The sequence below is a fragment of the Tenrec ecaudatus genome, chromosome 10, assembly GCF_050624435.1.
Source record: "Tenrec ecaudatus isolate mTenEca1 chromosome 10, mTenEca1.hap1, whole genome shotgun sequence".
In the NCBI taxonomy this organism is placed as follows: Eukaryota; Metazoa; Chordata; class Mammalia; order Afrosoricida; family Tenrecidae; genus Tenrec; species Tenrec ecaudatus.
Genome location: NC_134539.1, coordinates 157,176,115 through 157,201,946, shown reverse-complemented (window position 1 = coordinate 157,201,946; position 25,832 = coordinate 157,176,115). Strand labels below are relative to the sequence as shown.

Here is a 25,832-nt window from a genome sequence, read left to right as displayed (position 1 = left end):
TAAAAAAAAATCAACTAACTAGGAACAGAGGGAACATCTTTGCCTTGATAAAGGGCTTCTTTGAACAACTCACAGCGAACATCCATCATAACCAGTGCTCAAAGGCCAAGAGCGGCCCCTACCCCCCACCCCAATGATCAGGAGCAACAACATTGTGAGTTTCTAGACAGGGCAGTTCTCACTGTTGTGAGTTGTTTCCGACTCACAGTGACCCAATAGGATAGAGTAAAACTGCCCCCCACCCCCCGCCCCTGCTGTGGGTTTCCAAGACTGTCAGTCTTTTTTTTTTTTCCTCTTATTTTTATTGGGGGCTCTTACATCTCTTACTACAATCCATACATTCATCCATTGTGGACTGTCAGTCTTTATGGGAGTAGAAAGCCACATCTTTTTCCTACAGAGAGGCTGGTCTTGAACTGCTGACCTGGCAGTTAATAGCCCAAGGTGTAACCCACAATGTCACCAAATAAAATGTACACATAACAGAAATAAAGAAGCGAAACCTCTATTTCCAGAGACATGATTTTACATTCAGAAAACCACAAAGAATCCACACATGAAACTATAGAGCTAATAAAGGAGTTCAGCAAAGCTCAGCACGCAAAAAAGACAAAGTAAAAAATAGTAAAAAAAAAAATCCAATTTACAAGAGCATAAAAAAGAATATTTAGAAATAAATTTAGCCAAGAGACTGCAAGATTTGCACACAAACATTGCTGAAAGAAACATAAAAATATCTAAATAAATGGAGAGACATCCTGTGATCATGGATTGAAGACTCAATGTTATGACTCCTCAAACTGATCTGCAAATATAAAGCGATTCATATTAAAATCTCAGGGGCTTTTTATTTTTGCAAAATTGGATAAGCGGATCCTAAAATTTGTATATCCTAAAATTGTAAGGGGCATGCATAACTGAAACATAAGGTTGTAGGACTCACATGTCCTATTTCAAAGGTTCAGTAATCAACACAGTGAAGAAGTGGAATAGGAACAGACATATAGGCCAATGGAATTGAACTGAGAATGCAGAAAAAAAACCCTATACTTCGGAGGTCAATTGAGTTTTGACAAGTGTGCCAAGACCATCTGATGAAGAACAAATAGTGTTTTCAACAAAGGTTGCCATGACAACTGGCTATTCATATGCAAACGATCGAGGCTGGACTTCTACCTCAAGCCTTTTACAAACATTAATTCCAAGTGGAGCAGTGATCTAAATGTTAGGAACTACAACTACAGAATTTCACACAATTCTAAAAACCCTGGAAGGAAACACAGGTGTAAATTTTCTCAGTCTTACATGAAGCAAGTTTCTAAACATGATACAAAAGGACAAAAAGAAAATTTAAGACAATTGGGGAAAAAGGTTTCTGTATCAACGGACACTGCAGAGAAAGTTAAAAAACGAAACCCACACAACCCTCACAGAAGGCCCTTGTGCAGTGCTGGTGAGAGTATAAAAGCACGCAGCTGCTGTAGATAGTAGTTAGTCCCTCAAAAAGCAAAAGCAAAAGCAAAAAAAAAGGGCACCCAGAATTATCTTGTCGCTGTTAGGTGTCATTGAGCTGCGGGACAGACCAGAACACCGCCAGGTCCCCACCGTCTTCCTGACTGTGTGCTGCTGCGGCCACGGTGTCAGTCCACCTTGTCCAGCGAGCGGGTCTTTCTTGTTGACCCTCCATTTGACCAAGCAGGATGCCCTTTCCAGGCCTTGGTCTCCCCTGATAACATGTGCGTGAGACAGTCTAGCCACCCTGGCTTCCATGGAACATTCTAGTACTTCTTCCAAGGCAGAAGAAGCTTGTTCTTCTGGTGGTTCACAGTGTTTTCAATATTCTTCATCAACACTGTAATTCAAATGCGTCACTTCATCTTCGGTCTTCTTTATTCACTGTCCAACTTTCACATGCACGAGGTGAGTAAAAATACGGTGATTGGAGTCAGGTGCACCTGTCGTCAACGTGACTTCTTTTCTCCTTAACACTTACAGGAGGTCTCGTGCAGGCTTGCCCAGTGCAATATGCTGCTTCATTACCTGGGTGCTTCTTCCATGAGTGTTGACTGGGGATCCAAGTAAAATGAACTCCTTGACAACGTCCATGTTTTCCATGTGCCATGTTTCCACTGCTGGCTCAGCTGTGGGGGGTTGGGGTTTCTGTCTATTGAGGTGTCATCCATTCTGGATCCTCACCAGGGAGTGCTTCAAGTCTTCCTCGCTTTCAGCAAGCAGTGTTGACTTAGCATCTAGCCTTCTTCAATCCGATGCCATCTTCTTCATATCGTCCAGCTTCTGGGATTATTATATGATTTATCATGTGGCCCAGCAATTCCACTCCCAAGAGAACTGAAAACAAAAATTCACACAAAAAGTTGTAGACCAGTGTTCCTTGCAACATGATTCCCAATAACCGGAAAGTGAAAACCACTATGCAATCAAATCATGCATGCTATCACTGTGCCGTCAAAAGAAGTGAAGCTCTGTGAGGCATGCTGTGGGGACATGACGCTGAGTGAAAGAAACAAGGCCCACGGGGTCGTCCACTGTGACCCAGTCACATAAAATCCAGAGACTGAGAGCACAGGAGGGGCCGGAGAACAGGGAACGGCTGCCAGTGAGCATGAGGGTTTCCTTTTTGGGCGATGAAATGTTCTGGAATTAGTCAATTCTATTTGCACAACATTGTGCGTGCACTGGAAACAATGTTAAAATGGCTGAAATGGAGAATTTTTATGTTATGTGAACTTCACCTCAACTAAAAAAACAAAGCAGAGAAGCAACTCTTCACATACAGGTGGTCAGTCTCAAGCGTCATTTCCGGCTCTGATGGGCTCTCGCTGGGGGTGGGGAATGGGGTTGTCCCTCTGGTCCCTACAGGAAAAGCACACAGCCCCACACAGTTGTGTTCTCAGCCAGGGGAGGCCACCAAGAGCCCAGTAACACAGAATCCTCTCTGGACCGAGACTGTCCTCGCCTGTTCCTATGGAGGGAGCAGGGCCCTTGGGTTTTGCGGAATCTTGGTAAACCAGTCTTAGGCGAGTCTGCTGGGTACAAGGGAATGGGCACTTTACCCAAGCTGCCCCAAACCTGGGAAGCTCTCCCATCTAGAAGGGTGGAAGGAAAGTTCAGGGGCTTGTAAGGGCTGAAGAGGAGAGAGAACATCCTCCCAGTCAGGGCTTCTTCCTTGTTGGGTGGCTTGTGCGGCCTCACAGACCACAGGCTATTTACCCGGTCTCCTTGAGCCCCGGCCCCACACATGGCAATGACAAATAGCTGCTAGGTCCTCGTCCCTACTTGTATTGCTTCTCCACCCAAACCCACCAGTGCCCTGGGTGTGCTGAGTTGGGGTTGGGGGTGGGGTCAGGTAGAGCCTTGCTTTCCTCCCAATGCCCCAGCTTTGGGAGCTTTCACAGACAGCCCAGCTCCCAAACAGGTCTGCATGGGGGACCTAGCCAGATAAACCCATGTGACAAGACGCTGGACCATCAGGCTGCCTCTCCTGACAGACCACTAGGGGGGCTCAGCCCTGGGCCCAGCAGGCCTGCTGACCTCCCATCGGCTCTCCACTCACTGAGCATGCACGGTGTCCATCACCAGGCGGGGTGGGTCATGGTCATGCACCCAAGCCCTGGCAGGCAGTCCGGTCCAGCTCAGAGCCTCCCATGCTGCCCTGGCCTCTCGCCCCCACGGAGGCCTCCATCCCCTTGCACTCAAATTACTGGCGTCCCTTTAGCTCAAGCCCCTGCTATCCCCCAGCCTCTAACAAGTACCCCCTAACTCACCTGACCCTCCCAGGCCAGTCTGTCCCACCCCCTACATCCCCTGCTTCTCCTCCACTGACTCGCCTCTGCTAACCTGGTTTGGTCTTGGCCTGCACCACCTTCGCACCTGGCCCACCCTGACCTCTGGCACAAGGCTCTCTTGTTTGGAGACGGGGTCAGAAGGTCCCCGGGGAGTGTCCAGGTGAAGGGCTCTGGAACTGTGACCCCAGGGCTCCAACTCTGCCCATTCAGGCGGGTCAGGGGGCTGGCTGGTGACTCCTGCGGGAGGCTGGGCACCCTGTGTCTTACCTTGGCCCCTGCCCCATTTCGTCAGGGACCATCACATGGCCTTGAGTGAGAAGGCAGGCAGACATAGAGCAGCCACACCAGGTTCCTGCATGGGCTCTCTGCTATCAGTGTGGGCTGGCAGTTAACAGCCTGGTGGCTGGATTGGGACCACCACCAGGACACAAAGCCTGGAGGGTAGACTCCTCAGTCCCTGGCATGGGTCCCCAGGGGTCATAGACAAGTGTCCCAGGGGAAACTCTCAGATGATCAATCTGCCCTGAGGAATCTGTCCCCAAGATAAGGCCACCCCATCAAGAGGGGCTGCTTCTGCCACAGCGGCCGGTGGGCTGGGCCCCTACCTGGTGCTGAGGGGCTGCAGCTCCCCACAGTCCGCGAGTTCACTCACAGGTGGCGCTTGAGCCTTCAAGAGGCCCAACTCCAACTGGTCTCCAGCCTCAGCCTCGTTGTCCCTGGGAGCCTGAGTGGCAGCTGCATTCAGGTCTGCCTCAGGGCCTGGGCCAAGGAGCTTGCGGGGTCTGCCCTTGTCCATGGGCTCCGTTGAGACTCCTGGGGGGCACACCTCTTGCCACTGTGCCTTCAGGGTCCTAGTGAGAAAGTCCAGAAAAGGGCCGCTTCAGACTCACTGACACTGGGGGTGAAGGGGCAGCCTTGGATTCAGAGCAGCCTCTGGCCCTTCTGCCCCGTATGGATGCAGCCACCACTGATGGGCAGAGGGCGGGGCGCGAAGGTCAGAGTGCAGCAGGCCTGGAGGGCAGAGAGCATGTGATACAAGCTACCATGTGGGGATGACACCTGTTGGGCCTTGGCCCAGGGGGAAGGGCTAAGCCACCCAAAGCTCTGTGCTTCAGTTTCCTCATCTGAGAGATGGGATGAGGCCCCACCCCATGGTGGTCTGTCACTCGGCTAAGTAACTGGTGTGTGTGAGCTCACAACAGCCAGTGCAGGAGCCCTGCCTCACGAGGACCCTGTGGGACAGTTGTGATGCCCACTGTGGAGAGCAGCAAACCAAGGCCTGAGCAGTGTGAATGACATGTAAACAGGGGCCTGGCCAGCCTATGCTGTCCCTGCCCTAGAGCCTCATGGGTGACTGGGCCTGGGGTGACTGGGAGGTGGGTCTGAAGCCCGAGGCTCCTGGAGTTTCTAGACAGTCCACACTGCTGCTCAGCTCCCTTCCCCACCCCAAGGTCTCTCCAGAGCCCTCCTAGACACTCACCTCTCCTGCCCCAGGGCGGGGGCCCCTGGGAGCCCTTGGTTCCTGCGAATGTACTCTCGGGAGCGGATGTCAGCCTGTGGGGGCCATGGTGGCAGTGAGGAAAGTGTGAGGGCCTGGACTCTCAAGCTCCCTTTGACCAGCCCTCCCCGCCACCCTGCTGACCCGACAGACATGCTGCTGCCTCCACACACAACACTCAGGGGAGGCCCCCACCCCTACCCCCACCCAGCCTTCCCCCTGCTCAACCTTCTGGGGAGGGGAGGGCCTGTGCTACCTCCCCCTGCTTGGCCTTCTGGGGCCATTGGACTCATCTTCCTTCCTCAAGTCTAATCTTAGGGCCTCCTCAGGCCCCTAGCTAGCACCAAACATGACTCTTGTCCCAGGAAAGTGCTTCCAGAAAGTTCCTTGTAATGACCAGAGTGAAAGAGCTGTGGGCTTTAGGGGAGGGGCTAAGCACTCAAGATGGGGCAGTGAATGAGGCCAGGGCAGGGCTCCTGACCCCCAGCCTGCCCTCAGGAGTTCCCGATTAGGCTCAGAGGCTTAGGTCAACTGGGTTAGGGGTGGGGTGTAGGGAGCGAGTGGCTAACAGGCTGCAGCTGCTAATCCCCAGTTGCTTCTGCTTATGCAGCTGGGAAGGGGAGGGGGGAGAAGCAGATGGCCTAGGTGCCCACCCGCCAGGTGAGACAGCTCCCCCAATTCCTTGCAGCCACCTGGCCTGGCAGAGGGGAGCTGGGCTGGGAAGGAGGGGCTTCTGGGCACCACAGGGTGTGGGTGTGGCTCTCCCTCTCCTGGGAGCAGTCAGGCTGGCAGCCTGCACAGAGGGGAGGGGAATGGGTCCAGGGGGAAATGGGTTGAGAACATAAACTGTCAGCCTGCCCCAGGTCTGGGGAGTGCACCACACCAGACTGGTTTCATGGTGGCATGACATCTGGCCAGCTCTTCTGTGAGGCGGGATATGGGGTCCTCACTCCTTTCAGGTGCTCAGGGGGTCTACAGGGAACTTCCTGTCTGCTGTGCTGGGCAGAGTAGGAAGTGGCTGGCCTGCTGTGCCCAGCACATCTATAAGAGGGCACATGGTGCAAAGACAAGAGCTTTGGGGGATTCTTGGGCTGGGCTGGAAGCTTAGGTCTCAGGGAAGTGAGGACACGTCACCAGCTGCCAAGTAGGACAGCATAGGTGAGAGCTGGGCACAGCCCAGGGTAGGTACAGAGAGTAGTGGAGGTGGGTGGGGTGGCTGGCCAGGCCTGGGTCCCTCTAGATGGAGATGCCAGTACCAATTAGGCCTCCTCAGTGCCGGTCAAGGTTTGCAGGCTGCTGTTGCCCCCTGGCGGCCGGCTTGCATACCAGCAGCCAGACTGCAGGCTAGGAAGAGCCCAGGGCTGTCATTAAGGCCACAGGAGATGGAGGGGCAAGCACAGGGAAATGTCTCCAGTTTTGCCTTTCCATCCCTGGACAAGGTGACCTCAGAGCTGGCCGGTGAGAGGCCAAGCGGATGTTGGTCTGGGAAGACAGAGAGCACGGGGCTTGTAGCCCAGTCAGCATAGGATTGCTGGCCCCCACATGGTGGTTCTGCTCCAAGCACTGGTGGCCAATCTTAAATTCTGGCTCTTCTAGCATGCACTTCCCTGCCCCACTCTTGCCCCTTCCCTCCGGGGCCCTGGAAAATACCTTCCTGTCCCAGGCCTTTGGCCCTGGGACCTCTGCTTCCTCCCCTGCAGGCCTCCCTTGGGACCATGGAGGTACTGGGATCCTTTGCTCTTCTGGGCTCCCCACACCCTTGGTTGGGCTGCCTCCCTCATCACAGCTCTGAGCCACTGGCTCAGCCCTGCTCCCATGTTGGGCTGGAGTTTCATGATTTGTGTTCCTGGCTGAGGATGGAGGGCCCTGCCCCGAGTCTTTGAACATAGGAGCTAACCAGAGCCCTCTTGCTACAGCATGCTCAGATGAATGCCTGCAGTGGGTACGCTCACACAGGAATTCCGAAGAGCGTAAGGAGTGCCCACCCGCACGGCCTGGCTGCCCACCTGGCGCACGGGCTCTGGGATGCGGAACCTACAGCAGGCGTGGGTCAGGTGCACGGCAGTCTCCAGGCTTATCTTGTGGCCCACAGAGATGTACAGGGGGTTGATGCTGTGGTCGTGGCTCTTCAGGGCCTGGGCAAAGGGGGTGGGGTGAGGTCAGACCTCTGGGGTCAAGGCACTGCAGTCCCACTCATAGGCTGAGGTTTCCTGCTGTGCTTAGGGTGTACAGCTAGCAGGTCTGGCAATAGGTCCTGGGTGGCAAGCATGAGCCTGGAAGACTCCCAGCACCTCCATCCAGCAGGACTCGGTGCCCTCCCATTGCCCACATCAATGAGGAAGAAGAGCACCCATCTTAGGCCATGTTGTGTGCTGGCATTCGTGTGTGTGAGCGCGTGTGTGCACACACAGATGTGCAGATGAAGGAGCCCTCAGTAGCCCCCTGGCTAGTGCCCCCTCAGACCTCCGTGTGGTTCTCACACCCAATCAGTTGTTTCACTGACTTGGGACCAAGACAGAGTTCTGGCCCCTCAGTGGGGGGTCCTGTCTTGGTGGGCATGAGCCCCGGGCCACTCACCATTCCCAGGATGGTCCCAGAGTCCCCCACCAGGGGAAATGTGGCTCCAGCAGCACGTAGGCATCGAACCTGGAAAGTAAGGAGCACATCGTGAGAAGGGCTTTTTTCTGGGGATGGTGTGGTGTGTGTGTGTGTGTGTGTGTGTGTGCATGTGCACACGTGCATTTGTGAGTAAGACAATCTGAGCTTCAAAAGCTGGAGAGGGCAGTGGGTAAGGAAAGGGGTCTTCATGAGACTGGCAGGCCCCGGCAAGCCCTGCCCACCCTGGAGCTCCTCTGACCTCAGCTCCACTCTTACTTCGAAGATGAGGAAACTGAGGTGCAGCAGGGGACGGTGGCTCCCAGTGACTCCACACATGATACCCTAGGCCCGTGGGCTACAACCAACATCTGGTCACAGCCTCTCAGGCTTGTCCTGAAGGCTTGGAGAGTGGGCACACCCTATTCAGCTTGTTCGTAGCTCCTGCCCTGCGGGGCCAACAGTGAAGGCACTCAGTGGCCAACCAACAGGCTGAAGTGCTCTGGGAGAAAGACGTGGGCAATTGAGCCCTACCCCGAGACATGTGGGGCACCAGGAGCTGCTTCCATGGCAAATGGTTTGGTTGGTTAGGGTTCAACTGACAAACGTTTACTGAACAACTGCCTGAAGCAGGCTGTGGAGAGCCAAGACAGGAGGAAAGCCGGCTCCTTGCCCTCAGCCTGCAGTCTGGGGTAAGGGGGCTGGTGGCCATCAGCGGAAGGGGCTAGCAGCATGGCCTGGAGGGGTCCCAGTGTGGCCAGAGAAAAAATCAAGGAGAACCGGGCACAGGCTTCCAAACACCTCAGGTCCATGTAGGTGGGGCCCCAAGAACTGGAGGTGATGGCTGCTCCGGGCAGTGGTGGGTCTAGCACTCTAGCACTTCTGAGCAGGAGCACCCCAGGGTGCTTGGACAACTGGACTTCCTTCTCTAGACCAGGGCTTCAAGGGCAGAGAGGAGAGTTAGCAGGCGTGGTGGGCTGTGGGGTGCCCCAGAGGTGACGCTCTCTGGGTTCTTTCCCTCGCCACTGGCCCAGCACCCCACCCAATGCCCCTGACCTTTTCCTTGTGCTGGTCATTCTTCTCCAGCCCATCCACCTGCAGAAGCTTCTTGGCCACCCCGACGCAGGGCAAGTCTGTGAGGATGCCCAGGTGGCAGGCCACCCCAAAGCCTGTATGGGTAGAGGGGAGGGGTGAGTGAGGTACTTGAGAATCTCTGAGCTTCCCTCAGGTGGTAAGTCCTACTGTGCACCTTGAAGCTGGCCGAGACACTGCACCCCACTTTCAGTGCATTGTCTAGTCCCTTCCATCTCCTTCCTTTAACCCTCTGCCTCTCTTGTGGGCCTCCCTTCACCCCCCCCCCCTCCATTCTGGGCCTCTGCCAGACCTGCAAGGGTCCTGACCAGCCTTCTCAATTCCCACCCCTCCCTTCCTGGTCCTCTCTTTAGGGGCAGGATTACCTCGCTGGTGGAGCACCCCATTTCCATCCACAAGAAGAACCTGGAAGAACCCAGAGAGAGCTGTCAGGGACACTGCCCCCCACCCCCATCCCCCCCTCAGCTCTCCCACCGTATCCACAGTCTGGGGAACCGGCCTGGGGCACTAGGCTGGGATCCTTCTCTTGCAGCCGCTGCACGGCCTCTGCCAGGAAGGGCACCTCTCGGAAGGCCAGGAAACCTGACACATAGGGGGCCTTCAGGTTCACCATGCGACACTCCTCGTACACCACCTGTCATGGCACAAGGAGCAGGTCACACAACGCTGCCCCTCCCTGGGCGCCCCCCCACCCAGTCGTCTGCTTCACACCTCTGCACTAGTCCTCCTGTCCTATGCCCCCTCACCCTTCCTTTCTCTGCTTCTTATCTGAGTATGGTCCTGCTCAGGCCCTCCCTGCCCCACGCAGTCCTCAGGACTCCCCCTTGCAAATCAGAGCCGATTCCCAAGGTGCAGCGGGAAAGCAGGCATTAGGTATTGTTTCCGTGGGGGGGGGGGCAGGGGTGGTGGTGGTGGACAGGTCCTCTTACAGCTGTCAAGGAAACACTGGCTTTATGAAAAGGACCTCAAATACCTGATGGGCAGGGGTGGTCTCTGCTGGAAATCTGAAGGGGAAGAGAGGTGTCTGTCAAGGGTGGGGGGACAGGGGTGAAAATCAGGAGCCTGAGACTAGAGTGGGGAGGGAGAGATGGGGGAGGAGACCCCAGGGCTCTGGCTTTGTGGCAAGGGAGGTTTCAGATGGAAGCCTAGAGGTCTTGTACAAGCTGGGAGATGGGTAGAGGTACAGGAGAGAGTAGAGGACCTCTGAGCATGGCCAGGGGCTTTTAGAATGGAAGCAGCAGGCCCAGAGGCTATCCCACGGCCCCACTCCAAGAAAGGCGGCCACAACAATTCACTGGACCCTGACAGTTCAGGGTCTGCTCAGGTCCTGCCGCCATTTGGCGCTCCAATGAGTCTTCTAGCAGGGACACTGACCCTGTCCCCACAGGCAGCTGTCTAGACCTTTGCCCCTCACCTCAGGGCAACAGCTTTTACAACCTCAGCTTCTCCTGTCCTTTCATAGTCTGATCAATGACTCAGCAGACACTTGCCTGTCAACGGGCTGTAAACTATCAGGAGAAATGAAAAACTCAAGTAACAGTGCAGTGTGAAGCATGACAATACACTTAAAGAGTTGATGGGAAAAAAAGGAAATAAAGAAAAAGACAAGATCATCTTTGAAACAGATCAATGACAAAGAGACCAAGTGGGGAAAGTTTAGATGGGAAGGCTGAGAAGAGTTATTGAGGAGAGAAATGAGACAGATAATGGAAAGAAAAGGAAATGGCAGAAAGAGGTGAAAATAATCGCAGCAACATAGGAAACAGGCAAACAAAATCTAGCATATGTTTGACTGAAGTCTCGGAAGGAGAAAAAGAACTAATATTTAACATCCTGATCCAAGAAACATCCCCTAAAGAAAAGTGCTGGCCTCCTACATTTTAAGAGCCAACTCCGAACTTGGGAAAACTGACCTGGAAGTCAACTCACAATCTGATGGGGCTGGAGCTAGCAACATCATGGACCAAAAACATCCTACGGTGGATATAACACTAACAGTGGGAGAACCCAGAGCTATTTTCCAACAGTGGAAGGCTACTGTGTGAAAGGGCTTGCCTTACATGGCTTCCTGAGGGCCAACTTGGAATTGGGTAAGAGTAGTGAAAAAGTAAAATTTGAGCTCCCATGGGAAAGAGGAAACTCACTGTGGTGTCCAGTATGGTCAGTGCCTCTCAAGAGACCCAGAAAGCGAGCTTCTGGGCCACATGAAAAGTAGATCTGTGGCTCCTAGTCCTCGGCTTGGCTGGTCAACACAGCCAGCTCATGTTAAAAAGCAGAGCCAGGCCTTACGGATCCTTGGGACATTTTGGTTATTTAGGATAGAGTTCCTTAACTTCTACTTTCCTTACACGTCTTTGTTGAGCTATAATATACATGCCATAAAATTATCCCATTAAAGTCTACCTACATCACAATAACTAAGGACATTTTCATCACCCCCAAATATACCTTGTGCCCATTACCAGTTCCTACCCATAACCTCACCCCCTCTCTGGCTTCGACTACTACTACTTCACTGCCATTGAGTTGATTCTGACTCCTATCAACCCAATGGGACAGGGTAAAACTGCCCCTGTGGGTTTCTGAGTCTAACTCTTTAGGGGAGTGGAAAGTCTCATCTGTCTCCCCTGGAGTGGCTGGAGTTTTCACATTGCTGACCTTGAGGTTAGCAGCCCAACAAGTAACAGTGGTGTCACTGGACTCCTTGTTAGACAACCACTGATCTACTTTCTGTCCATATGGATTTGTCTGTTGTTCGTAGATGTCCTCAAGTCGATTCCAACTCATGGTGACCCTGTGTAGAACAGAACAAAACACTGCCTAGTCCTGTGCCGTCATCACGGTTTCTATGGTGGAGCACACTGTGGAGCCCCTGTGCCAGTCCATCTGATCGAAAGTCTCCCTTTTTTTTGTCTGAACCTCAACTTTCCCATGAATGATGTTCTTTCCAGGGATGGAGAGACTGACTGCCATGGAGTCAATGCCAACTCATAGTGATGGTATGGGACAGGGTAGAACTCTCCCTATTCATTTCTGAGATTACAACTGTTTACAAGAGTGGAAAGCCCCTGCTGTCTCATGTTCCAGGGACTCGTCCTTCCTATTAACATGTCAAAATATAGAAGTTATAAAATCTCATAATCCTCACTTCTACATTCTGGCTGCTTCTAAGACAGATTTGCTTATTCTTCTGCCAGTCCATGACCTATTTAATATTACTCACCAACATCATTCAAGCACACACTTTGGTCTTCTTTATTTCTTGTTCAGCTTTCACCTACATAAGAGATTGAAAATACCATAGCTTGAGTCAAGAGCACCTTAGTCCTTAAAATGGCATCATCGCATGTTTAAGGCAGTTTCCTCCTCTTTTTTTAATGTTGCCCTTTTAACATTTGAAGAGGTATTTTGCGGCAGGCAGATACGCTGTCTTGGCTGCTTCCAAGGAAGTGGATTGTATACAAGACAATGTTAGTCTTTTCCTCATTTATCATGATGTAGTTTATTGGTCTACTTTTGTTTTGTTTACGTTGAGGTGTAATCCATAATGAAGGCTGTTGTCTTTGCCAGCGGAAGTGCTTCCGGGCCTCTGCACTGCCAGTCAGCGAGGTCCTGCCATCTGCACATTGCAGGCTACCAACGAGCTTTCCTCCAATTCTGATGCCACTTTCTTTCTTCAAGTAGTCCTTTCTTGGATTATTTGCTCAGCCGACAGACTCGGTAAGTATGCTGAAAGGCCCTGACATACACCTTTCCTGAATGTAACCCATTCAGTATTCCCTTGTTCTGTTCCCCTAACTGCCTCTGGGTGTATATACAGGTTCTGCACGAGCATAATTGTTCTAGAATTGCCATTTTCCACCATGCTGTCAATAGTTTGTTATGATCCACATAGTCAAATACCTTTGTATAGTTAATAAAAAACAAGTACCATATATACATGTGTATAAGCCAAACTTTCAGCACATTTTTAATGCAGTTTTTGTGGTAAAATTAGGTGTTTCGGCTGATGTTCGGGTTGGCTTATACTTGAGGATATAAACATTTTTCTGGATTCTCTGCTTTCGGTCAAGATTCAACAACAATATCCCTTCTTCCATGTCATCTTCTGAATCCAACTGGACTATCTGGCAGTTCCTTGTGGGTACACTACTGCAAACTACTTGTTGAATGTGATATTGATATTCTTGGTTAATTTAAATTTTATGATAGGTCACCTTTCTTTGGAATGGGAACTGACATAGACCTATTACAGTTGGTTGGCCAGATAGACATTTTCCAAATTTCTTGGTATAAACACTGCCAGCATTGAATAAATCTGTTGAAACATTTCCATTTGTATTCCAGTGTTGAAGCATTCCAGTTTGTATTCCTTGATTCACGTCCTAGAGCCTTGTTTTCTGCCAGTGTCATGGATGTCTTCCTTCAGCACCACTGGTTCTTGCTCATAAGCTACCTCTTGAAATGGTTGAAAGTTGACCGATTCTCGTTGGCATAGTGACTCTGTATATCCCTTTCATCTTCTTTTGATGCTTCCTTCATTATCAATATTACAACATGAGCCTTGAATCTCTTCAATTCTTTCAGAATGAGAAATGCTGACAAGGTTCTTCCTTTTTGACTTTTCAACCCCACGTCTTTGGACAGTTCATTATAAGGCTCTACTTTGTCTTCCTGAGTTGCCTTTTGGAATTTTCTGCTCAGCTTAATTTTACTTTATGTCTCTTGCATTGCTTCAGCTACTCCATGTTCAAGAGACGGTTTCGGTGTTTCTTCTGGCATCCATTTTGATCTCTGCTCTATTTCCTGTCTCTGTAATGATCTTTCTCTTTCTCCATAGCTGGCATTCTTTATATCACACCACAACTCCTTTCGTTCATTTAGTAGTGCTCAGTGCCGCAAATCCAGTCCTCAGATGCTCTCTGAATGTGGGTGGGCTATACTCAAGCTTATAATGGCTCTTGTGGACTGACTGTTTTTTAAATTCAGCTTCTAACTGAACTTGCATATGAGCAATTGATGGACTTGTCCAAAGTTGACACTGGCCTTGTTTGGCTGATGATAATTGAGTTTCTCCATCACCTCTTTCGACAGAGATAGTTAATTTGATTCCTGAGGATTCTATTTGGCAAGATCCACGTGTATTGTTACCATCTATGTTGTTTTGGTCTTTATAATGAAGAAGTAGTTGCAATCATCAGCATAGTTTCTATACTTGGGTCATAGTTTCTAAATACTGATCCTTTTTCTTTCTTTCCAACATTAAAATTTGAATGGCCAGTAATTATCAACGCATCTTAATTGCACTTGCTTCTAGAATCTGCATTCTAAAATACACTTTTAGGTGATTCTGATTCACCAGCTCCATGTACTAGACCAGTGTTTTGTAAAGCATTTTCAACTCCCCGAGGGGTGTAAAACCAGATATCTATACTTTATCCTGTATTATGGTTTACAGTGCAGAAGTTTTCAGTTGGGGGTTGGGCACTGAGTTTATATTTTTGTTTTTCTCCTGAAAAAGGGGCTGTACACCAAATAAGTAAATAGTTTGGGAACCTTACGGATGAGACTCTTCTATGATCCTTTCCCATCTAAGACCCTCAACACAGGACAATAAATGCTGGCAGAACCCTGGATAACAGGCACTTTGCTGTGCTGGGGTTATGAAAGGGTTAAGATATAACCTGGTGTCCATGTGAAAAGCGGAAATATAAACTTTAATACAACTGAAAAGTGACACAATTGCACATGCCTAGAAAGGGATCTATGACAGTAACTGGGGAAGCTACTGAGAAGGGACTACATGCCCTGGGTTTTGGAGATAGGAAGCAGTCATGAGATAAACAGTAGTTGGTAAAGCAGAATTACCTCATGGAGATGCATTGACACAGTGGCTGAGAGCAGGGGCTCAAAGCATCGTGAGGATGACGCAGGGCTGGGGCAATGTTTTGTACACAGGGTTGCATGAGTTGGAATTGATGCAATGGCGCTGAACAACAAGAAGCACCCTTTCATTACTGAGGGCTTACTAGGTATTGGTATTCTGGTAATGACTGGACCACCTCATTCCCCCCCCCCCCCACCCCCACGGCCCTAGGGATAGCTATAATGTTGTCATCCTTGAGTTATAAAAGGGGAGGTAGAAGGCCAGACGGCCTTCAGTAGGAAGGCGGCGAGCTGGGATAGAAGCTCAGGAGTCTGGCTCCTAAGTCCGCGCCCTTATCCTCCAAAATGCTGTATAAAACGATGGAGGAACTCAGGGTGGGGTCCTTTTAGACCTACAGGTTTAAAACGGGGGTGGGGGGAGTTGTTCTCCGAGGCCTTCCTCCAATATTACCTTGAGCTCGGGGTAGCTGAGCACCACCAGGGAGGCACAGGCGTTGACACTGTCCCCTTTCACAAAGGACACGTCCACGCCCCCGACCCTCTGAAGACCAGAGAAGTCTGGGTTCCGCTGCCACGCCTCCGTGTCCCGGTCTATAACGTGGGTCTTTAGCCGGGCTTGCTCCCTAACAGGGTTGGAGGAGACACTCGTCAGGCTTCGCCCTGAATCCCCCATTCCAGGCCCTCCACCCCATCAGGGGTGCCTCTTTTCTGCCGTACGTCCAGAGAAAACCAGTCCCGGGTATGTGGGCCTTGGGTGACCGCTGGGGATCTCTCCTGGGGACCCAGTCAGGCTTGAGTGGCCCTGGTCCCGCACAGGACGTGAGAGCAACAGGTGATTTCGGAGACCAGGAGGATCCTGGGAATTGGAACAGGTGGACAGCAGGGAGAGGATCCCCACTAGGAGGACTACAACTCCCGAAAGCCCGTAGCCCGCCCCTGGAAACTGGCCCAAGTGCAAGGCACGACCTGGGGAGCGCTCGGGCTCTGTGCTGGGGACTGTACCCGGTTTTCCCATTCTGTCCTTGGGGGCTGCTAGCAGTCGAAATCAGTTTGGTTTGGATTCGGCCTGGTAAGGAGACGAACCCTGGGGAGCGCCCGACCCAGAATACACCAACTCCCAAAAGGCAGCCTAGCCCTCAGTCGGGCGATGGGCCCGGCCCCGGCGGCTCGTAAACCGGTCTCTCCGAGTCCGAAGCCGCGAGGCTCCGAGATCGGAGGATCCTAGGAGAGCCGCCTAACTTCCCTCTCCAGCCAGATCCGTCTTCCATCCTTATTACCGCTTCCAGAGAGACAAGGTCTCCTCAGGCGGAGCCCCGGCGCCCAGATCAGCCATAGTTCAGCCTGGGTACTCTTTCCGGGACGTCACTTCCGGCGCCGTCTTGCGCAGGCGCCGTGTCTCGCGCGGCCTCGCTACGCTGTCCGGCGGCTGAGGCAGCTGTGGCCGCCAGGTGTCGCTCCCGGCCAGGCCGACCTCGGGCCCCGACGTTCGTCTCCGGTGGGGGCCGGTCGTTCTGCGCGACCCACACGCGCTCGTCCGCTGCAGTTTGCGCGGGCCGGTGCTCCTCGCGTGGTCGGCCTCGTCCTCTCAGCCCCCTGGAAACCCGGCCGTCCCACGCACGGCGACTGACCGACGTCGAGGGACGCTCCTCAGAGGTGGCGTTGGCGAGGCCCAGAGTCCGCTGCTCCTGCCCGCCTGTGCGCAGGTGAGACACCAAAGCGGTCGCGTGAGCACGAGGACTTGTCCCGGTGGCGCTGTCCACTCCCTGTGACCTGACGGGGTTCCGTGCCGTCACAGCATCGAGCACCTCCGGCCCTGAATGGACACTCGCTGTTTTGGCTGGTGGGTGGAGGTGAAGTGAGGGTGAGGTGGGGGCGGGGATGAGGGTGAGGTGAGGGTGAGGTGGGGGCCGGGACAGGGATGGGGGTGAGGTAATATGTTTTGAGTCAGGTCAGAGTCAACCTCTGGGTGTTGAAAAGCGTCAGTGCAGGACCTGTGACTTTCTCCTGGCGGTGTGACTGGCTGGGCAAGTGTTGGCCCGGATCTCGTGGGCAGAAGTCTTCACCCACCACACTAATCCCCCGGGGGGAGGGGGGCGCTTCCGTTGAGCTTCAGGAATTAGTGCCCTTTTAACCAGGTATTGTGCTCGATGCTCGAGTTTCACTTTCCTCACGGGGGTGGATGCCTGGTCAGGCACAGCAAGACACGTGCTTATGCCACTGCAAGTTGTGACAAGAGGTGCGGAGAAAAGCCCAGGCACCTGCTTTAAACTGGTGCTTGGGAAGTCCTGTTGGAGAATGCAGACTCAGAGGACACTGAGGAAGAGGAGAGAGCATTTCAGGCTAAGGCACTTGTGCAGCGTGAGGTCGGAAAGAGGTACTGAGAGGGAGCAGTGAGGCCAAAGGGCAGTGACTGGACCACTGGTTGAGCTAGGTCTCAGGGTGCCAGTGCTGCTCTAACAGCAGCACCATCAGTGGGTGTCTTTAAGGAACAGGAATGCATTTGCTCATGGTTTGAGAGGCCCAGTGCCCAAATCAGGGTCTCAGCCATGTTGATTCTTCCTTGGTTCCTAGACTTGTAGCTCAGCCTCCTCTCATAGCTCCTGTGTCTGCCCTTTCCCAAGTCTGAACCTTTGATCCTAATCTTCTCTTTTTAATTACTCAGAAGTGATTAGGTTTAGAACCCACCTTAGACAGATAGACCTAATTAACATAACAAAGAAAACTCAATCCCCAGTCAGGATTATGCCTGATGCTATAGGCGTCAGGGTTCCAACACAGTGTGATCCATGGCAGTCTTCTACTAGTGGAGTCATTAAAGTAAACGGATAAGCATTTTACATCTGAAGAGAATGCAAGAGGAAAATATAGAAGACTAAAATTGGAGCTGAGGTTCTGGGAAGGTTTCATATGGTGTTTGACAGCTGGTGGGGGACCTTTAAAGATGGACAAGATTTCATTTCGCTGAAAAGGAATGAGCAGAATTGCTTTTGTTGCTGCTGCTGATGTGTTGTCCCTTTCGAAAACACACATACTCTCATTTCCTACCTCCAAACTGAGAGAGATTTTATTTGAATGACTTGACCAAGTTCATACAGCTTGCAAATGGGAGAGCCAAGACTTATACTCGGGTATATCTTGCTATGTTGTTAGCCCTGTGATGTCACAGGATAATCAGGACAGAGACTTTGGCTTTGGCAATTCAGTCATTCACAGACTGACAGACCTGGGGGCTGCACAAGTGGGTACTGAGGAATTAGCTGTCTTTTGGGTCGAGGTCCCATTGTGCTTGAGGAAGGAATATTGGGGGATGTAGACCACTGATCCATTTCATTGGGAAGGGACAGGGAACAGGGTCGTTCTTACCGATAGAACACTTGAGCATGAAACAGACTGCAGGAGTAAGAGACTACTGCCCAGGGCCCTTTCCTTTGTTTCTCTCTGCCCTTGCCCTGGTGATTTCCGGTACTAGTCCTAGTTCCTCAGAGGAATTAGGTTCCTACTGCCCTGAAAATGAATACATAGAGATTGACATGTGTGAATTGTCGGAATTGGCTCTGGTGAGTAAATGCACTCTCCTGGTACCTTTTTTCCCTTAATGGAGACAGATTCATGTTGCTGGCACAGGGACTGAATGTGGAGATCCTGGGAAATGCAGAATGCCATATAGATAACACATTGTGGCTTGGTGGATTGCTTTCAGTGCAAAACCTTAGGTCTTTTCTCCCTTCCTCCTCCCTGGCAGAAACTTTCTTCTGCCTCAGTTTACATAGCAACCTCAGATTTGTTGGTTATTTTAAGACATTCCCTCAGTAGCACATCAATGCATGTGGCTAGACTTTGGGAACTTTGCCTTGTTACTAAGAAGGGTTGTGGAGCTTGTATTTTATTTTTTAATCATTGGGGGCTCATACAACTCTTATGATAATCTATACATACATCCATTGTGTCAAGCACATTTTTATCTTTGTTGCCCTCATCATTCTCAAAACATTTGCTTTCTACTTGAGCCCTTGGTATCAGATACTAATTTTTCCTCTCCCTCCCCGCCCCCCCCCATGAACCCTTGATAATTAAAAAAATATTATTTTGTCATGTTTTACACTGTCCAATGTCTCCCTTTACCCACTTTTCTGTTGACTGTCCCCCAGGGAGGGGGTTATATGTAGATCCTTGTGATTGGTTCCCCATTTCTACTGCACCTTCCCCTTACCCTCCTGGTATCACCACTCTCATCAGTGGTTCTGAGGGGTTCATCTGTCCTCGATTCCCTGTGTTTCCAGTTCTTATCTGTACCAGTGTACATCCTCTGGTCTAGCTGGATTTGTAAGGTAGAAATGGGATCATGGTAGTGGGGGGTGGGGAGAGGAAGCATTTAAGAACTAGAGGAAAGTTGTATGTTTCATCGTTGCTACTCTGCACCCTGACTGGCTCAACTCCTCTCCCCGTGGCCCTTCTGTAAGGGCATGTCCAGTTGCCTACAGGTGGGCTTTGGGTCTCCACTCCGCACTCCCTTTAATTCACAATGATAAGATTTTTTGTTATTTGATGCCTGATACCTGATCCCTTCAACACCTTGTGATTACACAGGCTGGTGTGCTTCTTCTATGTGGGCTTTGTTGCTTCTCAGCTAGATGACCAATTGTTTATCTTTAAGTCTTTAAGACCGTAGACCCTATGGCACCATCAGCTTTCTTCACCACATTTGCTTATGCACCTGCTTTGTCTTCGGTGATCTTGTTGGGAAGGTGAACATCATGGAATGTCAGTTTAATAGAACAAAGTGTTCTTGCATTGAGGGAGTATGAGCTGGTATTTTCATAGTGATGGCTTATCACTAGATGTTACTGTTGGAATTGCCTGATCCTAAGAAGAAGAGAAATAAATAGATCATGGCTGTCTCAGTTAACAAATGACCAACTTCCATTATACTGGGTGCAAGGTAAGTGACTAACAAATACAAAATCACAAAGAAAAAGCAGCCATGGCCGGTCTTGACAATTCACCCAGCTACTGTATACATCAGGGCTGACAGCAAGCAGAACTGTTCAATGGGAAATGTTCTGACACCTGAACATGGATGGGGTACAGGATGAATAGGGCAGGGCAGGAGGGCAGGTTGGGGTTGGTGCTACATGACTGAACAGATTTATTGCTTTGATCAATGCCAATGAGTCAATTCCACCTTATAGAGACCCTGCGTACAACTGTACAAAACACTCATTATGCTAGGTGTGACAATTAAGGCTTTGAAAACAAGCCAGAAAAAAATAATGTAAAATTAAAAACCATCCTTCATAAATGTAGGGGAAAATGACTACAATCCATGCCCCCAAGGAAAAAAAAATCTTCATAGCAATAGTCTAGTGACTCTTACCCGCTAAGTTGTGGTCAGGTGAGAAACAGCCCTGGAGCACAGCCACCTGATGCAATGAGGGTATGAGCTGCTTTGGGATGAAGGCTGGATTTTTAAATTATTTAATCATTTTATTAGGGGCTCATACAACTCTTATCACAATCCATACACACATCAATTGTGTAAAGCACATTTACACATTTTTTGCCCTCATCATTCTCAAAACATTTGCTCTCCACCTAAGCCCCTGGCATCAGCTCCTCAATTTTTCCCCTCCCTCATGAACCCTTGCTAATTTATAATTTATTACTTTGTCATATCTTTCCCTGTCCAATGTCTCCCTTCACCCACTTTTCTGTTGCCACCCCCCAGGGAGGAGGTCACATGTAGATCCTTGTAATCGGTTCCCCCTCTCCAACCCAACCTCCCTCTGCCCTCCCAGTATCGCCACTCACACCACTGGTCCTGAAGGGTACATCCATCCTGGATTCCCTGCGTTTCCAGTTCCTATCTGTACCAGTGTACATCCTCTGATCTAGCCAGACTTGCAAGGTAGAATTGGGATCAGGATAGTGGTGGTGGGGGAGGAAGCATTTAGGAACTAGAGGAAAGTTGGATGTTTTATCATTGTTACATTGTACCCTGACTGGCTGGTTTCCTCCCTGAAACCCTTCTGTAAGAGGATGTCCAGTGGCCTGCAAATGGGCTTTGGGTCTCCACTCCGCACTCCCCCCGCTCATTCACTATAAGATTTTTTGTTCTGATGATGCCTGATACCTGATTCCCTTTGACACCTCATGGTCACACAGGCTGTGGTGTACTTCTTCCATGTGGGCTTTGTTGCTTCTCAGCTAGGTGGCCGCTTGTTTACCTTCAAGCCTTTAAGACCCCAGATGCTATATTTTGATAGCTGGGCACCATCAGATTTCTTCACCACATTTACTTATGCACCCATTTGTCTTCAGCAATTGTATCATGGAGGTGAGCACACAGTCATATGATTTTTTTGTTCTTTGATGCCTGATAACTGATCCCTTTGGCACCTCGTGATCATACAGGCTGGTGTGCTTCTTCCATGTGGGCTTTGTTGCTTCTGAGCTACATGGCCGCTTGTTTACCTTCAAGCCTCTAAGACCCCAGGTGCTACATCTTTTGATAGCTGGGCACCATCAGCTTTCTTCACCACATTTGCTTATTCACCCGCTTTGTCTTCAGTGGATGTGTCAGGAAGGTGAGCATCATAGAATGCCAATTTAATAGAAGAAAGTATTCTTGCATTGAGTGGAGGCTCAATGTCCTTCTGCTACCTTAAATACTATACCTATAAATATATGCACATAGATCTATTTCCCCATCCTCATATATAAATATATTTGCATATGTACATGCCTTTATACAGATCTCTATAAATGCCCTTTGCCTCCCAGCTCTTTCCTCTATTTCCTTTGACTTTCCTCCTGTCCCACTATCATGCTCAGTCCCCACCTGGGTTTCAGCAATTCTTCTTGGTTATATTACCCTTGATCATGCCCTACCAGGCCTCCTACACCCATTTAGATCACTTGTTAGCCTATCTTATCTATACAGACCTGCGGAGATAATAACAGGCACAAAAACAAGACAAAGCAAAACCAAGCAACAATATACAAAACAACAACAAACCAAATGACATGAAAACAAAACAAAACACAACAAGAAAGAAAAGCTTGTAGTTAGTTCAAGGCCTGTTTGTTGGCCTTTAGGAGTGTTTTCCAGCCCAGTCTGTTGGGGCACCATGTCCTGGCCCCAAAGTTCACTTTCAGCAGTCCCTGGGGACCTCGCTGCTCCATTCCTTTGCTGTTCCGCTGCACTCCCTTAATGTTTTGCCTCGGTGTGGCAGGATCAGATTGGGTGCAATTCCCACACTGTGTCTCCAGTGTTGTCCCCTGTAGGGCAATGGGTCAGTGAGGGACGTCATGTCTCATAGTGGGGCTGGCTATGTGGTCTTCTTTGTAGACTGGATGCTCTAACCGGGAACATCGTCCTCATGGCCTGGTGGGCCAGGATGTGCTCCACTCTCTCCTCCTTCCCCTTCATCTGCTCCCTTGTGCTCCGATCAGATATGTCCATCTCCCAGAGCTGCAGATTCAATGCCTTCCTTTTGAAATAAATTCTTCTGGTGGGAGAGGCAGGTGTCCACATAGTAATTGGGATTGGGGCCGGCCCCAGATGGCTGGATTTCTATTTGGAGATAGCAGAAGAGTCCCAAGTGCCAGTAGAAGAGTTAGTCTCCACCCCATTAGACAATCCAGGATACAGATGTCAGTGGAGAGGGATTGCATTTGCATAATCTGAATTGATTAACCAACCATGTGTAAGTGAATAGTGTATCAAGTGAATTATGACGACCTTGGTTCTAGACCCCTCTAGACCCTTTATCAACTAAAATGAAGAGAACAGCAGGAGAATGCAAACAGTGAGTTTCTCTTCAGCTTCCTCCTGTGATACTTGGGGTGTCTGGTCATATTCTCTTCAAGCATTTTGTGTTTTTGTAGCTATTACTACATGGACTCAATTTCAGGTTGTGTTGCTATAATATTTTCTACTGGATTGCTAGAGTCTAATATGCATTGCAATGGCTACCCAGAACTCACAGATAAAATTCATGATAAAAGAGTTTATTAAGGAAGTTAACAAGTTGTAAAGCCAGTTAGAAATGCTCAGGGTAGAGCTGTTTATCAAGATATGTTAAGTTCTTCCACTACTGCTAACAAATGCCCAAAGTTGCATACCACTCCTCTGTAAGTGTCAGTCTGCAGGCATTCAGCTCAAACTCTTGTCAGCAAACCCTGATCCCTGAATGAAGTACCCAGAGGCACTCACTGCACAAGTCCATTTTCTTGCATGGAGGCACTCTGTTTTACTTGTTATCTGGGTTGGGAAGTCCACTACTCTGTTCAATGCTTGCTTCCTGCTTGTGCTGCTGCTCCTGTGATTTTATAGCTGCCTTCTAGTTTTAGGAGTTTCATGTGCAGGATCTAGGGTCCAGAGGTCTTGCTGGTAATGCTCTTAGAGGGCTCATTTTATATGCAGCAAGATGACATTGCAGGGGAGCCTAGCCACAATTATTCACAGGGGAATCCTATCAGTATCTTTCCCCACCTTCTTTCTAGAGTCTAGAAAGACCCGTGCAGGAAAAGGTCGTTGATGGGAGTTAGAGACTTTGGCTAGCCTTTGGTCACATGAAATAACTCACTGCCCCTGCACCGGTTGTTTCAGGAACCAATTTAGAAGTTCTCTTAAAGGCATGTGTGACTAACTTGTAAAGAGTTGCTCTCTTAATATCGGTGCAAATGGTGCTAAGCTATCTTGGAAGAGGAGTTGGTTCAGAGATGTCATAACTATCAGACCAGATTTAGGGGCGGGGCTGGAAAGACACTTACACAGGCTTGCAGCACACAGTCAGAGTTAGCTGAGTAGTCCCTTTATAATTTTCAGAAACTAAGTTGGTTTTATACCTTCTTTGAATCTCTGGTATTGTGTCTTGGCTGAGACTGAGTGAAAAGACTAGGTATTCTCATTCAGGGAAATCAGAATTCACACTAAGTCTTCATATTTACTTGACTCTCAAAAATTATTCAAAAAGTGCCAGAACCATACCTTGGACCCAAGCTACTGGAATAGGCTTTGATTTAGAAAGTTGAAATTTTAGAGTTGGGAGGAACTTTCATTTTATGCTTGAGGAGACTCAGGCCCATATGCTATCCCTGTAATGTTCCTCATAAAAGCAGCAAGATTCTAACCTCTGCAATTAGACCACAACTACCTTGAGGGGTCTGGGTCAGATTTTATTGGTTTGGTTTATAGCACTGACAAAACACTCCTAATTTTCTTGCTTTTGTAGAATATTTGTAATGGAAGAAAAAGAAGAAAGCCAGAAGTTCTTCTTCTGTGACTGAAAAATAAATTAGGAGAGAAAAAAAAGGCTAAAACTTAATCCCTCAGTTTTTCCCTCCCTCTTAACTATATAGTAGTCTCTCTCTCTCTCTTTTAAATATTAGTCTTATAAAGAAGAAACTTGGTGGCTGGGTCTGTGTTGGATCTCAGGCATGGAAGGCCATTACATTGTGTAAAGCTGAGAGGCAGAGCTGAGCAACTCCTCCCATTCTCTGTGCCTGTCCTGTTTCAGCTTAGCGGCCATGTTCCACACAGAGACACAACTGGAGAGCAGGATGTCTTCAGGGCACTGAGATTCCATTTCGTAAAAGGCATCTTTGAGTCTGAAAAACCAAGGAACAAGAGATAGCATTTAAATAAGGCTCCCATCAATGGTTCCGGGGAGACAGAGGAGTGGAGGAGGTGGGGGAAAGGGAGGGTGTAGCCAACAAACCCAGGGATAAGGGAACAACAAGAGACCTAAATTCAATGGGGAGGAAGGCATAGAATGCTTGTCGGGGTTCGATCCAGTGCAATGTAGCCAAGAAGAAGTACAGAGAGCCCAATGAAGGTTGAATGTGCTAGTGGGACAGGAGGAAAGTAAAAGGAAACAGAGGAAAGAAGTAGGAGGCAAAAGACATTGATAGAGGTATCAACATAGGCATGTACAGTTGTAAACATATTAACATGTAAACATATTAACATATAACAATAGGTATAGGTCTATGTACATATATTTATAGGTTAAATATTAAGGTAGCACACAGACATTGGGCCTCTACTCAAGTCTTCCCTCAATGCAAGAACACTGTGTTCTAATAACCTGGCATTCTGTGATACTCACTTTCTCTACATGATCACTGAAGACAAAATGGGTATATAAGCTAAAGTGTTGAAGAAAGTGGGAGCTGATGGTGTATGGCTATTTACAAGATATAGTACATGGGATCTTAAAGGTTTGAAGTTAAACAAGTGGCCATCTGACAAGGAAGCAACAAAGCACTCATGGAAGAAGCACACCAACCCATGTGATCATGAGGTGTCAATGGGATCAGGTATCAGGCATCAGAAGACCCAAAACAACCATTTGGATGTGAACAAGGGGAGATGGAATAGAGATCCAAAGCCTATCTAGACAATTGGACATCCCCTTACAGAAGGGTCACAAGGCATTGACGAAACACACAACATTTCTCTAGTTCTTTAATGCTTCCCGCCCTCCCCACTATCAGAACCCCAGTTCTCATTTACAAATCTGGCTAGACCAGAGCATGTACACTGGTACAGATAAGAGCTCTCAGCACACAGAATGCAGGGCAGATAAATCTCTCAGGACCAATAATGAGAACAGCAATACCATGGGGCTAGGGGAAAGGTGGGGAGGGAGAGGGGGAAACCCATCGCAATGATCAAAAACATACAACCCCCCCTCCCACCACCACAGGGGGATGAACAACAGATACGTGGGTGAAGCAAGACAGCAGATGGCATAAAATATGAAAATAAAAATAATTTATATATTATCAAGGGTTTACAAGGGTGGGAGGGTCGGGGAGGGAAGGGAAAAAAGAGAAGCTGATACCAAGGACTCAAGTAGAAAGAAAATGTTTTGAAATGATGATGGCACCATATGTACAAATGTGCTTGATACAACTGATGTATGGATTGTTGTAAGAGCCCCCAACAA

The 25,832-nt window shown here is 49.5% G+C and overlaps 2 protein-coding genes across 2 annotated transcripts in view; both read right to left on the bottom strand.

Annotated features, from left to right (window-relative positions):
- Positions 1-300: 300 nt before the first annotated feature.
- On the bottom strand, positions 301-16,246 carry ENDOV (endonuclease V). Its single transcript, XM_075562326.1, has 10 exons — positions 16,155-16,246; positions 15,329-15,500; positions 9,491-9,625; positions 9,357-9,396; positions 8,956-9,068; positions 7,882-7,950; positions 7,311-7,439; positions 5,287-5,360; positions 4,412-4,657; positions 301-2,349 (listed from the first exon to the last, which is right to left on the bottom strand). The coding sequence occupies exons 1-10, from the start codon at positions 16,208-16,210 to the stop codon at positions 2,280-2,282; spliced, it is 1,104 nt and encodes a 367-aa protein (XP_075418441.1). The 5' UTR covers positions 16,211-16,246; the 3' UTR covers positions 301-2,279.
- Positions 16,247-21,914: 5,668 nt separating this feature from the next.
- The window catches only part of LOC142460104 (E3 ubiquitin-protein ligase RNF213-like), a 142,348-nt gene continuing 138,430 nt past the window's right edge, over positions 21,915-25,832 (bottom strand). Inside the window, exon 66 of the mRNA XM_075562325.1 lies at positions 21,915-24,489. Coding sequence (XP_075418440.1) covers positions 24,330-24,489 — 160 coding nt within the window. The 3' untranslated portion in view covers positions 21,915-24,329. The remainder of the gene's footprint in view (positions 24,490-25,832) is intronic.

What these genes read in the sequence shown, in the direction of transcription:
- ENDOV (XM_075562326.1), bottom strand. Translation starts at nt 16,210, where the DNA reads ATGGCTGATCTGGGCGCCGGGGCTCCGCCTGAGGAGACCTTGTCTCTC. An exon ending in TGGGGTGCTCCACCAGCGAG is followed by an intron (nt 9,069 to 9,356) that starts GTAATCCTGCCC and finishes CTACCCATACAG; the next exon opens with GCTTTGGGGTGGCCTGCCAC. An exon ending in TCCCAGAGCCCGTGCGCCAG is followed by an intron (nt 5,361 to 7,310) that starts GTGGGCAGCCAG and finishes TGGCCCCCACAG; the next exon opens with GCTGACATCCGCTCCCGAGA.